General features: G+C 41.1%; 1 protein-coding gene across 2 annotated transcripts in view; it reads left to right on the forward strand.

Moving 5' to 3' along the window:
- The first annotated feature begins 787 nt into the window (after window positions 1-787).
- LOC110935557 (disease resistance protein RUN1) overlaps window positions 788-22,757 on the forward strand; it is a 32,277-nt gene continuing 10,307 nt past the window's right edge. Inside the window, exons 1-2 of one of the 2 annotated variants that reach the window (XM_022177932.2) lie at window positions 788-1,094; window positions 1,788-2,302. In XM_022177932.2, the coding sequence (XP_022033624.1) occupies window positions 807-1,094; window positions 1,788-2,302 (803 nt within the window). In that variant the 5' untranslated portion in view covers window positions 788-806. Of the gene's footprint in view, window positions 1,100-1,787; window positions 2,303-22,757 lie in introns of both variants that reach the window. The other variant, XM_022177934.2, reaches the window with a different exon arrangement.

The following is a 22,757-nucleotide window of genomic DNA, read 5'->3' on the forward strand; positions in this document are numbered from 1 at the left end:
TTGATACCGCCCAAAAACGCCGGAAAACGCCCGGCCGCCCACTACGCTAGGCGTTTTGGGGCGTTTTTTTCGAAAAAAATGGATCTGGCGTTTTATTTAAAACGCTTCAAGGGTGTTTGAATGGCCAATCAAATGAGGACATGTGGGTTTAGAGAGAGAGATAATTGTGGGGTTTGATTTGGCCGGATTTTTGGCTGGAATTTCAAATGGGTTTGCAGGTCATATGCACGAAGAAGAAAAAGGGCTTTGTTTTAAAACTTTGATATTGACACGTAAGCCCCTATAGTTTTAAACTTTACTACACATTAGGCCTCAAAGTAAATTTTTAGTATTGTATTTTTTAATTTAATGAATTATATTAAGTTTATTTTCTGTTTTTTTCGGGTTTTTTTTATTTCAAGTATTGTATTTGTTTAATTTCATGAATTAATTTAAAAAAAATAATTGAGAAATAATTGCATGGACGTTATTGGAATAATGCCCCAGTACACCACTTTATGCTATAATGCCCATGCTGACTGGGATAACACGTGTCGAATAATGCCCTATGGTGGGGGCATTATAACAATTTACCACTAAACATGGTCTTATATCACCGCCATGTATACCAAACTTATACAAATAGTTAAATTAAATTATACAGCTACATTGTTTTTTTTTAAACGCTAACTTTATTAACAGAAACCAAACCCGAAGACCGGGACGGACAGCAACCAACAAAACAGATTACATAAATACAAATTTACACCAATCCGACATTCTCACGACCTTTTGTTGTGATTCTCAACTTATTTTTTTGTTGTCAAATGAACATCCTCACTCCCTCTACTTCCCTCACTCTCGACATATTATATATACGAAGAATCCATCTTTCATCAACCCTTCCTGCTCTCCCACCCACTCCTAAGCCAACTGACCTCTTGCTCCGCCGTTACCCGCTTCCCAGCCAGCAGAAACAGAAGCCCATCCACAGCATCGCCCTACTTTCGCAACTGCTGCGAGCCTGCGACTGGCCTCGTCACCCTCTGTTTACGTCCGCCAGTTACCTCCCACACCCCCTAGAAAATAATAACCTAGTTAATTTGCTGGTACAGGTATGGTATGCCTTCGGATATTCCTTGTACTAAGAATATACTACTACTTCCAAACAACGAGTTTTTTTTTTTTTTTTTTTGGTAAAATGGTGTTGTTTTGGCTGATGGTTTTGAGATATGGTGGAGGATGAAAAATAATTTTGAAGACTGGGTGTTATGTTTGTAGTAGAAGCGGATTGTGAGACTTGTTGGTCTAATCCGCTTGTACTACAACCGAATTATGTTAAAAAGTATTCCTTCGCTTTGCCTGAGAAGAGCACATGTCGCCGGAGAAGATGACCGGACATTTGCCAGAGTTTGCGAACGTCCAGTCATCTTCTCCGGCGACATGTGCTCTTCTCATGCAACAAAGCGAAGGAATACTTTTGAACATAATCCGGTTGTAGTACAAGCGGATTAGACCAACAAGTCACACAATCCGCTTGTATTACAAGCATAACACCCATTCTTCAAAATTATTTTCATCCTCCACCATATGTTAAAACCATCAGCCAAAAAACACCATTTTACCAAAAAAGAAAAACTCGACAACTTATACATAGATTTGAAAAAAAAGATGTTTCATAAATAATTAATTGTATAAAAGGTACAAAATTAGAAGTTAGCAAGAAGTTTACTCTTAAATACCATTTAAGCAGGTAGCAAAACAAATAACATAAATCTTCATTTGAATTGTTTCCGGTCATTATACAGATGAACACATCAATGGCATCGTCTTCGTCGTCTTCTCACTCTACACCCGCCTCTTCTTCTCGTTCGTGCAAATATGACGTATTTCTTAGTTTTAGAGGAGATGATACCCGCAAGACATTTGTTGATCATCTATATTCTGCTCTTACACAACACCTTATCCGTGTTTACAAGGACGATGAAACACTTCCACGAGGTGAATCCATCAATCAATCCCTCTTCGAGGCAATTGAAGAATCACAAATTGCTTTGATAGTATTCTCCAAAAACTATGCGGATTCGTCATGGTGTTTAGAAGAACTTGCACATATAATGAAATGTAAGCATGAGAGAGAGCTATTTGTTATACCAATATTTTATGATGTGGAACCTACAGAAGTGAGAAATCAGATTGGGAAATTTGGAGAAGCGTTTTCCAAACAAGAGACGAAGAATGTCACCAAAGCTGAAATATGGAGAAAAGCACTTGTTGATGTGAGTAGCATCTCTGGATGGGAGCTAAAGAACATTGCCAACGGGTAAACCTTTTTTATCTGAATTATTTGCGTACCGTTAATTAATGTGTTTTACAATTAATTACATTTGATATTAGCAGTTTTCAGTTATATTTGATAGTCATATGTATATATGTATGTGTAAACAAGCCAAGCTAGATTTTTGTTTAAAATCAGAAGTGATCAGTGGCGGATCCAAGAATAGTTTGCATGGGGGTGGAATTTTTAGGGTTAGTTATCTATCGCGGAATATTAAAAAATTGTTCCTGTTTGGATCGGGTCAAGTAAAACTTGTTGCGTCAGCCAAAACTAATATTTAATTCAATAATCTAATAATAATTAATTTAGTAATAAGTCCTAGAAATGGCTCCATGATATTGACATTCCTTAAAGTAAACGTTAACAAACAAGTTTCAATAATCTAATATTAATCCAGCAAGAAGTTTCAACAAACATTAACAAAATGCACACTAACACATTTACCCTAATAAATAATTACCCCATAATCTAGACTCTTATATCATGATTTGGGATTCCTATTCTTAAAAATAGTAACCCCGTAACCTTTATTCTTATATATTATTTTGATGGGAAAACCTCATAGAAATGTAACCAAATTTATCAAATGTTATAATTAAGTCATTCAAACTTTTTTTGTCTATTTTCTATTTTTTCATTTTATTTTTTTTTGTTTTCTTTTAATGTTTATGTGGATATTATTTAAGGATTTTATAAAATTAAAATATATTTTAAACCCTAACAAACCTTGGACCTCTCAATTTTCAATCGTCGATCGAATCGGAAAGAATATGTTTTTATTTTGTGGATTTGATTTGCATAATTCAATCATTGTGACTTCTTAAATTTTATTTCTTCTAGTTTATGTTCTGGTCTTACTGCATCTTCATGGCAATATCATTGGAATCACTGTTGAATCACTTGAATGGTTGAATCCCATTTTGAAAGCATATTGAAATCACCGCAATTTCTTCTATTTGTGATTTAAAAATTTTAAAATGTGATTTTTTGTAACCCCTGCTCCATTTTGAAACGTACTGGAATCATACATTTTGGAACCAGCTTGGAATTCCATTTTTTGAATCAAACGATACACAAAAAGTTTTGATTATTTAATAAATTTTTTAGAATAAAAATATAATTTTTTATTGAAAATTTCATGTTATTATTTATATTTCCCACTTCCTATTAAAAAATTATAAAAAGTTATCAAACCTGACAAATCATCATTAGTAACCTGATAATTACGTAATATTAGAACAACAAATGAAACTTTAGTGACTTTAGAGAGACAAAAAAAGTTTCAGTGATTTAGTGATTTAATTGGAACAGATGTCAAACTTGATTACATTTCTACAAAGTTAACCCTATTTTTATTACTATTCTTACTATTCTTAAAAATAATAACCCCATAACCTTTATTCTTAAATATTATTTTGATTATTATTCTTAATCTTATAGCAGTAAGAAACAACAAGTTAATAATTACAAAAATTTGTATTAGAATCTTAATCTTATAGCCGTAAGAACCACATATGCAGACATCTGTAGTAGAAGATGTAGAAAAACCTCTCAAGTCTGCGAGAAGAATACTGTTTGTTTTTTTAACATTTGCAGACGGTTGTGGGATAGAGGAGAGGGTGGAGGCGGCGGTTGTGGGGTGGAGGAGATGGGTGAGAGTTGGCGTTGTTTGTGGAGGTGAGAGGTGGAGGTTGCGGCTATGGGGTGGAGGAGGCGGCTATGGGGTAGAAGAGAGAGGTGGAGGCGGCGACTGTTGGTTGAGGTGAGTGGTGGAGGTGGCGGTTGTTGGTGGAGGTGAGAGGTGGAGTCGGATGTTGGAAGAGGAGAGGGGTGAGAGGCGATTTGTGAGAAGGGAAGGATAACTAGGGTTTGGAAGTGGTATGAAATAGGAAGTGCACGTCTGCTGGAATAAGAGGACACGCAGATGTTTTTAAATGAAATGTCTTCTAAAGAACAAACACTCTGCGAAACAAAAGGTCTGCGTGTGGTCTGTGTGAAGCAAACAAAAGTGGCCAGAAAAATCTTTTCAATAAAAACAAACAATCCCTCAATCTATATAGAGAAGTTCGCAATCAAAAATGTATATAGACTTATAAGTTGGTCATACTAGTTAAAACTATATGCTATAATGCACACTTCATCCAAGTATAAAATAATAAACATTAATATTGGATGTTTGTGAACTTTTCTTTGATTTTGGTGTCATCTTCTTCTCTATCGTTAACCACCATCTCCAGCCACAGCTCCGCCACAGTCCACCGGAAAGTTCAATTGTTAACTTTTCACATTTCTTTTGGTTTCAAAAAAGTTCAAGGGGTGTGATTATAAAATTTTATGGGGGCAATCGGGATTTCAACACCTATATTACACTAAAAAAATTCAGAGGGAGCGACCGCCCCCTTAGCAGAACTGTAGGTCCGACCCTTGAAGTGATCCTATACATTGAATCCTCGATAATGGGCGTGTTAGTCAAATTATATAATACTCTCAACTTTAATAATGACATATTTAGCCTCTTAACTAAAAGAATTTTAGCTCCTCAACGTTAATAATAAGGGTTATTGGATTTTATCATCCCCAACTATCGGCCTTTGGCCGTTGCCACCCCTAACTAACACTTTGACACCCGACACCCCCAACTTGACTTTTAGTTTGTGCTGGTACCAATCAGTTAAATCTTTACTAACTGAGTATGTTTCTTATCAGAGTAAACTGCAGTTTTACACCCTGGGGTTAAAGGCAATTGGCACTCTGACCCCTCCCTGAAAAAAATTGCAATTTGCCCCCCAACATTGTTGTTCTGTTGCAAGATTACCCCTTGTGAACAACTTCTGTTAAAAGTCAACATACTTAAGTAACGGTCAAAGGGTATATAGGTCATTTCCAGGATACTTTTGTATCTTACACATTACAACCCCTATACATTTGAGACTCCTAGCGCTCTTACCCCCCTCCACCTTCCCACACAGCTCCTCCAGATCTCCGACAATCTTCATCTCCGGTGATCTTCTTCTTCGACGATATTCATCTTCGGCGATCTTCAACTCTGATGACGAAGGGGTAAGGTCCCAAAAACCTCATAATAAGTGTTTGGGACCATACCACAACCTTAACTTTTAGCCTGGCACCCTTGCGCGGCCGCGCACTGGTCTCACAAAAAGAAAGGCCTAAAAGGCCTACAAACAGTCAACATTCGCGCCCAAAGGGAGCCACCAAACCTTGCGCCATTCTTACACCAAACAAAGGATAAGAATCCGGAGTCAGATACTTCCGCTTAACATCCAGACTTGGATATTATTTGTCCAGACTTGGGATTTATTCACCTGTTTCCACACGATAAGGTGTCACACTAGATTACCGCAGTAATCTTCTAGAAGTAATACAATCGTGCACCACCAAGACGGTTACAACCGTCTGGACACGTGTCACTATTTCAGTCGTCCTCCAATTCACAACGAATGCATGCAAGAAAAGGATAATCTCCACTTAGTCACTTTACACGTGGCCAATCCCTAGCCTTTGATCTAAACCACGATCTGTGTGCTTTCACGTCAGATCAAGGAGTATTAACGGAAGAAAACATAACCGCTTACGGACTTAGCATCTTCCGTCTCCTTTTCACTAACGGGTTTTTCCGCCTTTAAACGACTCCCGGCTATAAATAAGAGAAAAATCAGGTATGAACTCAAGTTACACCCACTTATCAAATACATCTTCTTCTTCTTCTTCTTCTTCTTCTTCATAACCAATACCGATTCTCACACCGGAGCCGGATCAAGGAGAGGACCCTCTTCTCCCCTTGGCGAGACTAATGGTGCTCTTTTTTGCAGAATTACCGGAGAAGAAGGTCTGTTAGACCTAGATCGATCGAGAGAAAACTAACCTTTTTATGCGGATTCAACCCCCCAAGATATTTCGGTTCCGGCCATTTATCTAGTGTTTCTTCATTGGCGCCCGCCGATTCCTCTGTTTTTTCCAGTTTTCATCTCGTTTTGATTTAGTTCTTTTCAATCTCTGTTTTACACATGGCAAAAAATTCGTCATCTCACCGGCAACATGGTCCTCGACCAAACAATTTACAAGTAGAAGGAATTCCGGAAGATGCCTCGGACGATAACGAGGTTCAATCCAATCGAGCAAATGATCCTATCACTGCAGCGATGTTACCAGCAAACCCTGCTCAATCAATTTTACCACCAGGGGTAACTCCGATATCCTGGTATGTCCGGTCTCAAGGGGCATTAAACGCAGTATATACACAGTTGTGCGCCCAAACTGCTCCCCTAACTCAATCACGGAGACTGGGATCTCGTGCTTATGCCTCTCAGCGGGAAGAATTAACTTATGAAGGTACAGAAGTTTATACCATATCTACATCGCAACACATTCAGACAGGAACACACCGAAGACAATCAGTTCATGACAGGCTGGGTTCTCAGCGAAACACCCACACTGACGAATCCGATCCAACATACCGTTTAAGTGCAAATACCAGTGTGTTCAATCGATTGCAACCAAACTATAACAAATACAGGCCTCGAGCGGTTTATAACCCTGAGGCAAAGCACAACTATGACTTGGTTTACCGCCCAGCAGAAGCAGCGGAAAACTCAAAGTTCATATTAGAAATAGCTTTAGTTCCATTGGAAAAGGCTAAATTACCATCCAACATAGGGAAGTTTAATGGGTTAACAGACCCCGACGATCACCTAAGGGTATTTACCATCGCAGGTCTGGTTGGGGGTTGGACTCTCCCACTATGGTGCCATCTGTTCGTACAATCCCTAACCGGCCCAGCACGTATTTGGTTTGATAACCTACCAACCGGGCAGATCGAATCATGGAAAGATCTGCGAGAAAAGTTTTTGACACACTTCAGCCAGCAGCGGCGTTCCATCCGTGATACATCTGACGTCATGAACATCTGGCGCCGAGATGACGAAAATCTGGATGATTTCATCACCAGATACAATAAAGAGGTTTTAGAAATCGGCGGTGTTCATGAACAATTGATCCGTGCTCAATTCAAGTACGCGGTTCGATGTGACGATATGATTAAAGTTTTATCTGGAACAGAAGGCCTTCCAACAAGTTGGGAAAAGATAATGGCGGCGGCCAAAGTTTACGCGCAAACTGAGAAAAACCTTACAACAAACAGGCCACCACCACCACACAATAGGCCTGCAGATTTAAGCCTAACCAGCGAAAGAAGGTTTAAAAAATCATGGCGCGAGTCTGGAACAGGAAGTCGTTCGTCCGAAGATGCCCGCACAACAATTAATAAACTCTCCGCACAGCGGGAGTGCAAACAGGAAAATAGGGAGAGACAGTGGACTCCCCTAACAAAAACCCCGGCGGAGGTCTTAAGTACTGAAGATTACCAATTCAAGCCTCCGATTCCGATGAAAAGTAAACATGGACAAGACCCGGCGCAGTACTGCGAGTATCACAAAGACAACGGGTACACCACTAACAACTGCATCTCTCTGCGCACAGAAATAGAGAAAGCTCTCAAGAGCGGCGAACTGACGCATTTGCTCCAAAATGTACGAAAAGAGATTAAGCAGATAACCCGAGGGGAAGAGGGCCCAAGTAAACGGGCAAAAACCTAATAGAAGGCTCTGTAAGTTCCTCGCGGAAAGACATGATCCATCAGATACGGCGGAAATACCAGAGAGTAAGTTAAGTTCCACATTAAAGGGGTAAGGTCCCAAAAACCTCATAACAAGTGCTTGGGACCATACCACAACCTTAATTTTCAGCCTAGCACCTTGCGCGGCCGCGCACTGGTCTCACAAAAAAAAGGCCTAAAAAGCCTACAACCACCAAACCTTGCGCCGTTCCTACATAAAAAAGAATAAGAATCCGAAGTCAGATACTTCCGCGTAACATCCAGACTTGGATATTATTCGTCCAGACTTAGGATTTATTCACCTGTTTCCACACGATAAGGTGTCACACCAGATTACAGCAGTAATCTTCTAGAAGTAATACAATCGTGCACCACCAAGACTGTTATAACCGCCTGGACACGTGTCACTATATCAGTCGTCCCTAAATTCACAACGAATGCATGCAAGGAAAGAATAATCTCCACTTAGTCACTTTACACGTGGCCAATCCCCAGCCTTTGATCTAAAACACGATCTGTGTGATATCACGACGGATCAAGGAGCACTAACGGAAGGAAGCATAACATGATCCGGCCATTTATCTAGTGTTTCTCCATTGGCACCCATCGATTCCTCTGTTTTTTCCAGTTTTTATCTCGTTTGAATTTAGTTTTGTTCATCCTTTGTTTTGCACATGGCAAAGGATTCATTATTCCACTCATCAGATCCTCGATCCGAGAGTGAAGGTTCTACAACCCAAACACTCAGAACAACGATCACTCAGATAGGGAGAACTTCTCAGATCTAATCATGAAAAAATCTCCATGACTTTGGTTCAGCAGATGTCAAGCTGCTTTAAACACAATCGTTACACAAATCGCCAGATCTGAGGTCCCGAGCATCAGATCTAGTGAGGAAAACAACATTACAGTATTGGACCCACCAGCACCCTGTCGGGGGGACATCCAATCTAGTCGTAACATTGAAATGCAATTCAGAAATAGCAGCCATCAGAAAGTTAAACCAAAACAGATAAATATGATTCAAGGAGGTCCATCACGAAGGACAAACAAACGAAGTTATGACCAACATTGGCGAGAACAGCAAGTCATATTTCCCGTCGTCCCAGGAGGCCCTCAGGAAGAGCGACCAGTAATTATCACTGGCATCTTCGGTCATTATCGGACAGACTACATGTTTATAGTTCTGGGTAGCTCGATGGACATCATATACGAGCAGTGTTTTAAACAACTAGACCCAGATGATAAAGCACGTCTAGAACCGGTCGATTTTCCCCTCACCGGATTCTGTAATGAAGCTGTATTCCCATTGCGGCAAATAGCTTTCCCTGTGACTTTGTCGGATGGCGAACATTCACGAACAGTCACAGTCAATTTCATGGTCATGCCGGCAACATCACATCATCACGTCATCAGTCAATTTCATGAGCCACCAGCAAAGGTAGTCAAACCTTCAGCATCAAACGAGCCAGAGAAATGGGTCCTGAACGAAGAATACCCAGAGCAGACCATCTCATTAGGACACGCCATTTCACCAGCAACACAAATACAATTGAAAGCATTGTTGTCCAACAACAAAGATATATTCGCTTGGTGCCCAGCAGACATGACTGGGGTTCCGCGCGATATAGCGCAACATTGCCTAAATATGAAACCATCAGCGGAACATGTTACCCAGGCGAGGCGCAGCTTTAGTGAAGAAAAAGCGAAAGCCATGGACGAGCAAGTGGTGGGGCTACTCAATGCGGGAATCTTGCGTGAAGTAAAGTACCATACATGGGTTGCCAATCCAATAATGGTACAAAAACATAGTGGCGGATGGAGAATGTGCGTCAACTTCAAAGACCTGAATAAAGCATGCCCAAGAGATTGTTACGCACTTCCGGAGATAGACAAAAAAGTCGACTCTCTAGCATCGTTCAGATGGAAGTGTTTTCTCGACTGTTACAAAGGTTATCATCAAGTCCAGATGAAGGAAGAAGACGAAGACAAAACCGCATTCCGCACAGATAAAGGCATCTTCTGGTACACTAAAATGCCCTTTGGCCTGCGCAATGCTGGCACAACTTATCAACGATTAATGGACACAGTTTTCAAAAGTGACATCGGCAAGACAGTTGAGGTATACATGGATGACCTTGTCATCATGAGCCATGAGGAAGACTCAATGCTCCACAACATTCAGCGTACATTCGATTCTTTGCGCAGCGTAAACTCAAAACTCAACCCAACTAAATGCTCCTTCGGCATGGAAGAAGGAAAATTTCTGGGCTTCATAGTCACAAGAGAGGGCTTCAAGGTAAACCTAGAAAAAGTACAGGCTATCCAGCAAATGCCCTCACCCGCAACAATAAAAGAAATGCAAAGACTCGCCGGACGCTTAGCAACCTTGAACAGATTCTTGGCTAATCATGCGGCTAAATCTTACCCATTTATCAGTACGCTGCGAAACTGCGGGAAGAAAACCCCCTTTCAATGGACGCCTGAAGCAGAAGCAGCATCCAAGCAAATGAAAGAATGTTTAATTCAGCTACCAACGCTGACTGCGCCAAAAGAAAAAGAGCCACTAATCTTATACCTATCAGCCGCGAAAGTAGCGGTAGGTGCAGTATTAAAGGTAGAACGAGACAACGTTCAGACTCCAATTTACTATATCAGGAAAATGCTCACTGGCCCAGAAACTCGTTACTCAATGATAGAAAAGTTGGTTCTAGCACTAGTGCATGCATCCCGACGCTTGCGCAGGTATTTCTCGGGCCACGTCATAACGATTCTCACAAATTATCATTTAGGCCAAATCTTATCAAAACCCGATGTGGCGGGAAGATTGGCTAAATGGGCTATCGAGCTGGGAGGATACAATATCTTCTACAAGCCGAGACCAGCAATCAAAGGGCAAGTTCTAGCAGACTTTGCTACTGAAGTGCCCATCGATAAAGTACAAGAATGCGAAGCAATCCAGAACCCTACACCTGTTTTCGATGACAGAGTCTGGACCTTACACACAGATGGCGCTTCTAATGATGACGGAGCAGGAGCAGGCCTCCGATTGGTCAGTCCGGACAATCACGAGCTCACATATGCCGTACGTTTAGATTTCCAAAGTATCAACAATGAAGCAGAATACGAGGCATTTTTAGCAGGCCTTCGTCTAGCGCTTAAAATGGGGGCAAGAAACCTTGAGGCCAACGTTGATTCAAAACTAGTAGCCGAACAAGTTAACGGTCATTACGATGCAAAAGGAGAAGCTATGGCATTATACCTTGAACAAGCACGGGTGTTAATCAGCCAATTCCAGACATTCAGGGTTAACCATATAAACAGAAGCGAAAATAAGCATGCAGACGCGCTTAGCAAATTAGCCGCTACCAGCTTCAAGCACCTAGCAAAAGAAGTGCGCATAGAGGTATTGTCTAACCCGTCAATCCATCTCAAGCAAGTAAACGTTATAGAGGTCGGTAGTCCATCCTGGATGTCCCCGATCATCTTATACCTACAACACGGGAAACTCCCAGAAGGGAAAGCAGAAGCCCGGAAACTCCAACACAAAGCGATAAATTACGAAATGGCGGATGGCGTCCTTTACCGAAAGTCATTCATGGGACCATTACTACGCTGTGTCGACAAAACAGATGCTCAATACTTGGTCAGAGAAATCCATGAAGGATTATGCGGAATACACGCAGGACCGCGCATGGTCGTAGCGAAGATAATGAACGCCGGATACTACTGGCCAGGAATGCATATGGACTCAGTTGATTTATTAAGGAGATGCGCAGCCTGTCAACGCCATGCATAAAAGACACTCCGACCAAAAAATCCGCTAGTGCCTGTCACATCCGCCTGGCCATTCCAACAATGGGGCATCGATCTTGTTGGCCCATTCCCTGATGCGCCAGGCGCAGTAAAATTCATCATTGTAGCGGTCGATTACTTCACCAAATGGGTGGAAGCTAAAGCCTTGGCTTCAACCACAGCAATGGTAATTCGCAAATTTATATGGGAACATATCATTTGCAGGTTTGGATTACCATTGCGCATTATCTCTGATAACGGCACAAACTTTGCCTCAGAGGATCTTCAAAAGTGGTTTAAAGAAATGAAGATCGAGCATCATTTTGCCTCCGTCGCGCATCCACAAGCGAACGGTCAAGTGGAAAGTATAAAAAAACAGATCGTTGACGGCATAAAAGCACGACTAGGGACAGCACGCAGAGGGTGGGTCGACGAACTCCCCAGCATCCTCTGGGCGCATCGAACAATGCCAAAAACTAGCACAGGCGAAACTCCGTTCAGTTTAGTCTATGGGTCTGAAGCCGTCATCCCAGCAGAAATTGGCTTACCATCACCACGCATGTTAGCCATGAAAAAACAGAATAATGAGCACGAACGAAGATTGGATCTAGACTTCCTTGAAGAACGGCGCGAGAATGCCGCTATCACAGAGGCCAGGTACAAATCCAAACTCGAAAAATACTACAATGCGCGAGTCCGCATATGTACATTCGTGCCGGGTGATTTCGTCTTACGCGATAATGAAGCGTCAAACGCTGAGAAACCGGGAAAATTAGCGCCAAGATGGGAAGGACCATATGTCATTAACGAGGTCCTAGGCAAAGGGGCATATACTCTCAAAAGAATTGACGGGACTCTAGTCCCACGCACCTGGAACGCGCAACAGCTGCGCAGGTGTTACATGTAGGCCAAATCATTCACAGGCAATGTATTTCCTATTTTACGCCTGTATTACAAGCCTCGCACTTTATCAATACAACAATTTATTTTCATACTTGTTTCTGTTTGTTACAAATTGCATATAATTCTTTTGGTTCGCGCGAAAACAATATGGTAGACATTGTACACCTCATGAACAGTCTGAGAAAAGCGCAACATAAGCGCACATTTTAGACAAACGTTCACACATGAGCACAATACCATTTCTCATTCGCCTCACCTATCCAAAAGCAATTAAACACATGCAACACATTGTAATCCAAACATAGAAATAAAATACAGACTAGTGGTATACTACCATCTACATATCATCAAAAGTTCAGCAGAAACACTTAACAAGATCATAGCAATGATCTTCAAAAATTGTTTAGGGTTACAAAGCATTAAACTAACCCTTATGGTTAAACACCTAACCAGCACCAGAACCTTCGTCAACGGCAGACACCTGCTCACATCGGTGAGATTTCCGGCGTCGATACACCAGCCGGCATTCTTTCTTCCGAAGCATCGGAAACCGAGCTATTAAATTATCAGCATCCAGCACAATTCCAACATTATCAGCAACACCAGTATGTTGAGAAACTTTGCAGACAGAATCAACAGTTACCGGCAAAGCAGGTTGGATCAAATCCTTTTCCGGAGCAGCAGCACAAGGTGGTAACCGAGAAAGCAACACAAGGCCTTCAGCAGCTTCATAAATCCTAATAGCATCCAACAGAAGACGAGTATGATAAGAGTGTTTCATCTTCGTCGTCAAAAACTAGCAATGCAGGAAGAATGTACCTATATATAGATGAACTCAGCTTCGAAAAACGAAAAGTTCAAATCGTCATGATTAAATGTCAGGAAACATCAAATCCTAACGGCGCTACATTAATGAAGTCTGACAAAGCGCCAGTACGTATCCCAATGTAAGGAAAAACCATCGCAAATGCAGTAAGATGTCACCACACGTCACGATATAATCATGATTTTCAAAATTTTCCTTTTTCTGACAAAATTAAACCTTCTCATAGAAGATTCTTTACATACCACACCTAAAAGCATTCCCTCTCACAAGTCCAGTGCTCCACTTATTTGCATAAGTACAACACTAGACTGGGGGGACTTGAAGGGGTAAGGTCCCAAAAACCTCATAACAAGTGCTTGGGACCATACCACAACCTTAATTTTCAGCCTAGCACCTTGCGCGGCCGCCCACTGGTCTCACAAAAAGCAAAGGCCTAAAAATCCTACAACCCCCAAACCTTGCGCCGTTCCTACACAAAAAAGAATAAGAATACGAAGTCAGATACTTCCGCTTAACATCCAGACTTGGATATTATTCGTCCAGACTTAGGATTTATTCACCTGTTTCCACACAATAAGGTGTCACACTAGATTACAACAGTAATCTTCTAGAAGTAATACAATCGTGCACCACCAAGACGGTTACAACCGCCTGGACACATGTCACTATATCAGTCGTCCCTAAATTCACCACGAATGCATGCAAGGAAAGAATAATCTCCACTTAGTCACTTTACACGTGGCCAATCCCCAGCCTTTGATCTAAAACACGATCCATGTGATATCACCACGGATCAAGGAGCACTAACGGAAGGAAGCATAACCGCTTACGGGGTTAGCATCTTCAGTCTTCTTTTCACTAATGGGTTTTCCCGCCTTCGAACGACTCCCGGCTATAAATAAGAGAAAAGTCAGGTATGAACACAAGTTACACCCACTTCTCAAATACATCTTCTTCTTTTTCATAACCAATACTGATTCTCACACCAGAGTCGGGTCAAGGAGAGGACCCTCTTCTCCCCTTGGCGAGACTAACTGTGCTCTTTTTTGCAGAATTACCGAAGAAGAAGGTCTGTTAGACCTAGATCGATCGAGAGAAAACTAACCTTTTTATGCGGATTCAAACCCCCTAGATATTTCGGTTCCGGCCGTTTATCTAGTGTTTCTCCACACATAATTATTAAAAACTTTGTAAAGCCTCTATGCTCTATCCATGAATAAAATTGCAAAGTTTCTATTATTTTTGTGTTTACAAAGTGCATGCAATTTCTTGTAGTAAGCGCAAAAACATTATGGTAATTACAAAACAAGCTCCATGCGCGGTCAGTGATCACGTCACAAATGACCATAAATCCACACATGAGCTTTATACCAACTTCATTCGCCTTACTCGATAAAAGCAATTGTACTCATGCAAAACATTGTAAAATCATTAAACAAAACAAATAGAAACATGTTGTTCTCAAACGTACGGATACGTCCTGAACATTTACAAACACGGCAGTGTTTAAGGTTCTTGTGCAACAGCGCACCATCAAAACAGGGATTTACATCCCGCTTATTACATGAAAAATTGTTCAAATACAATTTTAAAACTACTCTAAATCTTCACCCTCATCCGGAAAGATTTCCTTTAATCGCGCTACGTGGTCATCCGACTGCAGCGCCGCATTTATCAAGTCCATAACCGGAAGTTGCAAATTATTAAACTTTGTCTTCATGGAAGCAAGCGCGACACCAGTATTTACTCCAAAAGTCGCAGACTTGCTATCATCCCAGTTAACTTTTAGTGCACTGGTCACATGTTGGGAACATTCAGCATATCCTTACGCATACCCATCATGTCGCGCAACAACCATTAACTTAGCAACGGTTTTATCCAGCTCTTCAGAGTTTAACACAGATTCCGCAACATATGAAATCAAGCAATAATAAGTATCAAAAAAGCGCTTTCCACAAACAAAAAGGAGAGAAGAAACTTACGCAAGCAATTCCGCGATCTTTCAACCAGGCCATATCATTCTTTAAAGGTTCAAGCTCGCTTTCCGCTGTGACCCGCGCCATTTCTGAATTTTCTAATTTCTCCTCGACCTCAGTCAAACAGCGGGAGGTTTCAGTATTCTCGGAATGCGCAAGCTCCAGATCCTGCTTAAGTTGTTCCTGATCAGAAACCAAAGCAGTAAGTTCTTTCAACTCTTTATCTCTAAGGGCAAGGGTGGCTAAAGCTCGTACCTCTCGTTGCTCACTATGCTCCCTATGAGAGAGCGCCTCCGCCAGCGCAGCTTCTGCATCAGCTTTCTCCTTCTTCAATTTTGCTACCTCCGCATCTTGATTCTTCAGTTTTTCAACCTCAGCCTTGAGGTTATTAATGATATTACGAAGGTTTGCTTTCTCAGCATTATCTTTTTCACAAATTTTTCTCCAATTTTTACGTTCCTCGGAAAGGAGTGCAGCTTCAGCTTACGCTTTTCTTTTCCAACCAGCAATAGACCATTCTTCAGTCTTACGCTCAGCCTCAAACTTTGCTTGATCATATTTTAATTTAGCCATTAATTGAGCCAGACGTCTCTCATCTTTGGCAAATTTCTTCCGAGACACCATAAAGGATTCCTGCTCCTTATGCATACTATACCACTCACGTACTATGCGATGAGTGGTAGAGACATGAGAAGCAGTTTCTGCACAATAAGACTGGTAAGTCTGCTCATAAGATCGACCTTCCTGAAATTTAATCTCCCCAGGTGGAAGTGTCCCCTGCAACCAATCTTGGCACACATGCCAATCTGAGAAAGTATCACCTTTCTTTAAGTTCCAAACGGGGGCGTGAGGATCAGCAGCATCTTTCTCCGCGTAGGTCCGATAATAGTAATCTCCCAAGGTTTCCTCTGGGCGGATCGGAGAATGTTTACTAATACCAGCAGACGAATCTTCTCCCTCAACTGTCATTTTTTCAACATGCTCCGGCATAATATCAGAAGGTTTAGGGGAAGATGTAGAAGTTTTCTCAGTTGTCTCTTTCCCCAAATCTTGAACAGCAACCTTAGGGGTCGGGGGATTATCAGCATCATCCACCACACTTGGACCAGCACCAACAGGCTTCTCAGCTTCAACAGTCTCCTCCACACCATCATCTGCAACCTTTGTAGGTTTCAGCTGATCAGCTACAGAAGCATGTGGAGGGGTAGAGGGAAGTTCTTCATTTTCCACAGATTGCAGTCCTGTGGGAATAGGAGCAACAACAATTTCTGGAAACATAAAAATCCGTAAGAATCTAGTCCGCATAAAGAAAACAAGGAAAGACGCCACTTACCAGGAACAGATTCCGTAACAAAGGCATCAAGATTCCCCTTTCTAGTAATTTTCTTCCTCTGAACTTTTTTAGGAGGTTGATCCTCCGCGCCAGTATCAGTCTATTTCCTTTTGCTTGCTCCCCTTTGCACCAAATGCTCAGGACTGGATTCCAAATCAATTGGATCCTCTGGGTTGGATGGAGGAATGTCAGTAGAATCTTTTGGTTCTGGTTCCGGTCGCCTAATAGTAACTGCAGGCGCAAGACCCTCAAAAGTATCAGAAACCACCACATAATCACACCAGTTGTCAGAAGAATGGCGCATACCTTTCTTCTCCCCAACATTTTTAGCTTTAGAAGATTGAATCTTCTCAGCATCACTCTTTTTCGGCGCAACATTACTAGTCGTCACGCGTTTTTTCTTCTCAGGGCCTATGCCCAAATTTGACAACTCTCCTATAGAGCGCAAAGAACAATTCACTCAGACGCACAATGGCAAGTAAATAACAAACAGTATGCGCAATCTTACCTATACCAGCAGCAGGCTGCGCAGACAAATCCGCATCCCGCGGAAGAGCAAAATTCCTCACAATACGATGGTACCAAAGCTCTTCGTCAAGCTTTTTCTTAATGGTACCCATCCTTCCCTTTTCTCTCTTATATGCAACAACATACAACGAAACAACTGCAAAGAAGGGAAGCATGTTCAAAAAAAAAGGGGGGGGGGGGAGAAAAGTAAGAAGGAGAAAACTCAATCATACCATGACCTTCCTCCGTATACACCGGCTTGTCGTCCCGGTCCATCTTCCAGTTTAAACTCATACTAGCTCCGACAAGGGCTTTCTCCGGCAGAACAATGTTAGGAATTTCTTTCAAATCTTGGTACCAATTCTCGTCAGAAGGGGTCCGAAGAGTTTCAACAGGAACATCTTCCTTTCCCCTTAAAACCATCCTCACCGGAATCACTCCGGCCTTAATAAAGAAATTTTTTTGCTTCCAGTCATGGAAAGATTTCGGAGGATGCAGCAAAATTTTCTTTGCAGTTGCCCTCTGAACGAACGAATAAAACCCATGGGTACAATGCATTTGATGAAAAAACCTAAATCGGGGAACGGTCGGCTCAATATGCATAGTCTGACACATAAACTCAAAATGGCGAACCCTAACCAAGCCAATAGGATGCAGTTGAGAGAGATGAATATTGTAAAAACCAAGAATTTCAAGAAAGAACTTTGTCACAGGCAAGCGAAAGTTGCCTTCGCAAAAGAAATCCCAAAACAAAGTAATATACCCAGCCGGAGCATCTGCTGCCGTCTGACCTTCCTCAGGGTACCGGGCACCCCAGGTCTCCGGGAATCTAAGGTTCTGAACCAGGCCGTCAAAAGTTGCCCTAGACCATTTCCGCGGTGGCAGTTCAGCAGACATTTCCTCCGATAAATCTTCGTGATATTCTCCAGTTGACATAAGAAGAAGAAAGATTGACAATCTCTTTCTCAAAGCAATTAAAGAAGAAAGGAAAAAGTTTTCAACGAAACAATGATTGCACGAAAGAGGTTACCCGAACGTTATATACTTAACGCAATAAATAGCATCGGTAACCGTCACAGCGACTTTTCCAGATATCACAGTTCTCCAAACAGCAGGAAAAGTACACACGCGTTTGCACGCGCGCGTGAAAAACACGAATAGTAAAATATACCTGACAGTGACAGCCTGTCACACAGCCCTGACTGTACTGCCCACTAAGGTCAAAGATTTTCAAACCTTCAAAACAAAATTTAATCTTCTCATAAAAGATTCCTTATTTTTTGCGCCCAAAAGCATTTCCCTCTCACAAGTCCAGTGCTCCACTTATTTGCATAAGTACAGCACTAGACTGGGGGGACTTGAAGGGGTAAGGTCCCAAAAACCTCATAATAAGTGTTTGGAACCATACCACAACCTTAACTTTTAGCCTGGCACCTTGCGCGGCCGCGCACTGGTCTCACAAAAAGAAAGGCCTAAAAGGCCTACAAACAGTCAACATTCGCGCCCAAAGGGAACCACCAAACCTTGCGCCATTCTTACACCAAACAAAGGATAAGAATCCGGAGTCAGATACTTCCGCTTAACATCCAGACTTGGATGTTATTTGTCCAGACTTGGGATTTATTCACCTGTTTCCACACGATAAGGTGTCACACTAGATTACAGCAGTAATCTTCTAGAAGTAATACAATCGTGCACCACCAAGACGGTTACAACCGTCTGGACACGTGTCACTATTTCAGTCGTCCTCAAATTCACAACGAATGCATGCAAGAAAAGGATAATCTCCACTTAGTCACTTTACACGTGGCCAATCCCTAGCCTTTGATCTAAACCACGATCTGTGTGCTTTCACGTCAGATCAACGAGTATTAATGGAAGAAAACATAACCGCTTACGGGGTTAGCATCTTCCGTCTCCTTTTCACTAACGGGTTTTCCCGCCTTTAAACGACTCCCTGCTATAAATAAGAGAAAAATCAGGTATGAACTCAAGTTACACCCACTTCTCAAATACATCTTCTTCTTCATAACCAATACTGATTCTCACACCGGAGTCGGGTCAATGAGAGGACCCTCTTCTCACCTTGGCGAGACTAACGGTGCTCTTTTTTGCAGAATTACCGGAGAAGAAGGTCTGTTAGACCTAGATCGATCGAGAGAAAACTAACCTTTTTATGCGGATTTAAACCCCCTAGATATTTCGGTTCCGGGCATTTATCTAGTGTTTCTTCAAGTGATCTTCATCTCGAAACCCTAACCTTTTTCCTTCAAATTTCCAAATCTTATTTCTCCGATTTCTTACAACACACATTTCTGGATTTCTGAAAATGCCTGTGAATTTGACATCTAACGCGATTCCGATTCCGCTGATTCTCTTCGGCGGCATGAACTCGAAGCCGCTGCTACAGGTATTAGACATCAAACTCATCGGCTCTTCACAGGAATGCTACCGTTTACTCCTCTCAGATTTTGTTTCCACCCAGCAAGCAATTCTCGCCACTCCGCTTAATGATCAACTCGAAACCGGCACCGTTCTCAAAGGATCCGTTGTTCAGCTCATCGAAAACATTTGTAGCACTATTCAAAATCGCAATTTCGTTCATTTCTTCTCTCTCTCTCTCTCTCAACACGCTTAGGTTTTCGTATAGATGCATACGGTTTACATTCTAATAAGATACATTGTGTTTTCAAAACCAGATAGTCCTAAAAGCTTGAAATATAATTATATGCTGCGGCCATCCTCATCATTGAACTAATATATGCGAAAGTTATGTCTCTGTTTTGGGATCAGACCATGCGTAACCCTCAAACTGTTATTAATGTTCCAGCAACATACCATTTAGTGTCAAATATTATTAAAAAGAACGAAGGTAAGTTAACTTGTGATTGCAAGGATGAGTTTGCTATGTGTTTGACGTACTTTTATATATATTTTGTGTTTTTTGTGTCCTTCATAAACTCTCCTCAAATGAGTTTGAATAGTTTCTTCATTATAAACCAGTTTATAATTAGAATACAAGGAACATACATTGAAGTTCTATTTTATTCGTTTCTTCTGAATTTTTATTGCCAATGAGGTTTTCTAATGGTTAAATGACCATTTGCAGCAGGTTAGGGATTTACGAAAGTCCATTTCCCAATTGTTAGAGGGTTTTGAAAAGGATTTGTTTCCTGCAGGGGTAATATTTGGAACAGTCTATAACCCTGGGGGGTAATATTGCAGAATACAGAGAACCATAGAGGGTTAGAAGAAATGGTAATATAGTCATTTTACATAGGGGGTAATATTGCAGAGCAGAACAGATCATAGGGGATAAGAAGGAAGGGTAATTTAGTCATTTTACATACCAATTAAGAGAACTGTTAAGTTCTTTAATGGCAGGGAGAAATTTTGCGACAGAACAACAATGTTTGGGGGGGGGGGCAAATTGCAATATTTTCCAGGGAGGGGGTCAGACTGTCAATTGGCTTAAACCCCATGGGGTAAAATTGCAGTTTACACTTCTTATCATATGTGGCGCAAACTTGATGAGATGGACAGGATGACATGGCGAATCTTGATTATGTGGCACTATATGTATATATAAAAAGCTGCATTTTATAAAGACATCCAAAACCCTCCTCTTGGCACCATACATTATTATCACACCACACCAGCAAGCTCTCACTCCTCCCACATCGAAGCTCATCCATGGAGGTGCAGGTGCTAATAAAACCACTCACTCTACTCCTTTGCATCTCACTCATCTTACAACCTTCACATTCTCAACAGCTTTCCACATCATTCTACCACAAATCATGCCCCAGATTCGAACAAATAATGCAAGACACCACCACCAACAAACAAATAGCCTCCCCCACCACCGTCGGCGCCGCCCTCCGCCTCTTCTTCCCCAACAGTGACGCAAACCCTAACTGGAACCGATCTACTCTCGTTGTGAAGATCTGATTATCGATTTGTTCTATGTTTCAATTCTCGATCCGTTCATTCGTTATGACGTCATCATCATCTACATTGTAGTACCAGCATGACCTAACTGAAACTGAGATCGATTCAACGAACTCGTTACCGAACGCCGGGAAACTGAGATCGATTCAATGATTCTTTTTTTGCACTCGAAACAGACGATGGGGTTGTTAGGTACGGTCGCCGGTGGTGGTGGTGGATCTGGAGTATTGGATACGGTCGCCAGTGGTGGTTGTTGATTTGAGTTTGATTTGAGACAAGATTCGATTTGATTTGAGTATACGCAGATCTGACGATTTATTTGTGTGAAATAAGATAGCTGATGGAAGGTTTTGTTTTGTGTGGATTAGCTTAAAAGAGAGAAGATATCATGAAACCATGTCATCCTGTACACGTAATTGATAAAGTGCCACGAATTTGCCATGTCATCCTGTCCACGTAAGCTAGGTTGTGCCACGTAGGATAAGAAACAAACTCAGTTAGTAAAGGTTTAACTGAGTGGTGCCAGCACAAACTAAAAGTCAAGTTGGGGGTGATAAAATCCAATAGCCCTAATAATAAATAACATTAGCCCTTAAACTTATTAACATGTTTAGCCTCTCAATTTTAATAGTGAACAACTTTAACCCCTAAACCTTAATAATGACATGTTTAGCCTCTTAACTAAAACATCGAAGAGCTTTAACACTCACAATTTACTTATTTTTGTCTACGTTTGAACCCGCCGCGGAGCGCGGGTGCCGAGTGGTAACCCACTAGTTTTCATTAAAAAAAAAACAATTTCTACTTTATATTATATTGTGTGCATGAAAATACAAATTCATTTTTATATTCATTAGCTTGTAAATCTCTTGGAGTTAAAGACCGGAGGTGAAGAGCTCGATCCTTTGTAAAGCAAATTTTTTTACACCCCTCGATTATAATGTTTAAAAAGATTGTCGTAAAAAAATAAAAATCAAAATCAAAATGGTGTTTTTCGATCCCTTACGACAGCGGTAAAAAGGTAATAACATAAACATGGCATCACTTTTTACAGCATTTACGACTGCCATAAATGAAAAATAAATCTAATTTATTTTTCGTTTTGGAAAAGTTATTTTTTTCGGATTTTTAGTAAAAAAGAAATTTGAAAAAATCTTTCGTTAGAACGAGTTCTCTAAGTTCTCATAAATTTTCATTTTACCCTAACCCTATAAATTTGTATTTGAAATTTTTTGACCAATTTTTTACGGTTTTTTCATTCGTTCTCTTGATTCTCGAGATATTTAGCGTTCTTATTTAAACTCTTCTATGTATATATTTATGTGTATATATATAAGCTAGGCTAAGGCTATCTTACTTGCATAAAAGGTTATCCATTTAGATGGATTGATTAGGTGACTTCACCGTATTAGTGCATCCATAAGTTAATTATTTATTTATGTACATTAATTTTAAATTCGTGATTATCTTTATTCAGTTAAATATCTCAAATTTACAACTCAGTTCTCTTTAGTTTG

The sequence above is a fragment of the Helianthus annuus genome, chromosome 4, assembly GCF_002127325.2.
Source record: "Helianthus annuus cultivar XRQ/B chromosome 4, HanXRQr2.0-SUNRISE, whole genome shotgun sequence".
Lineage (NCBI taxonomy): Eukaryota > Viridiplantae > Streptophyta > Magnoliopsida > Asterales > Asteraceae > Helianthus > Helianthus annuus.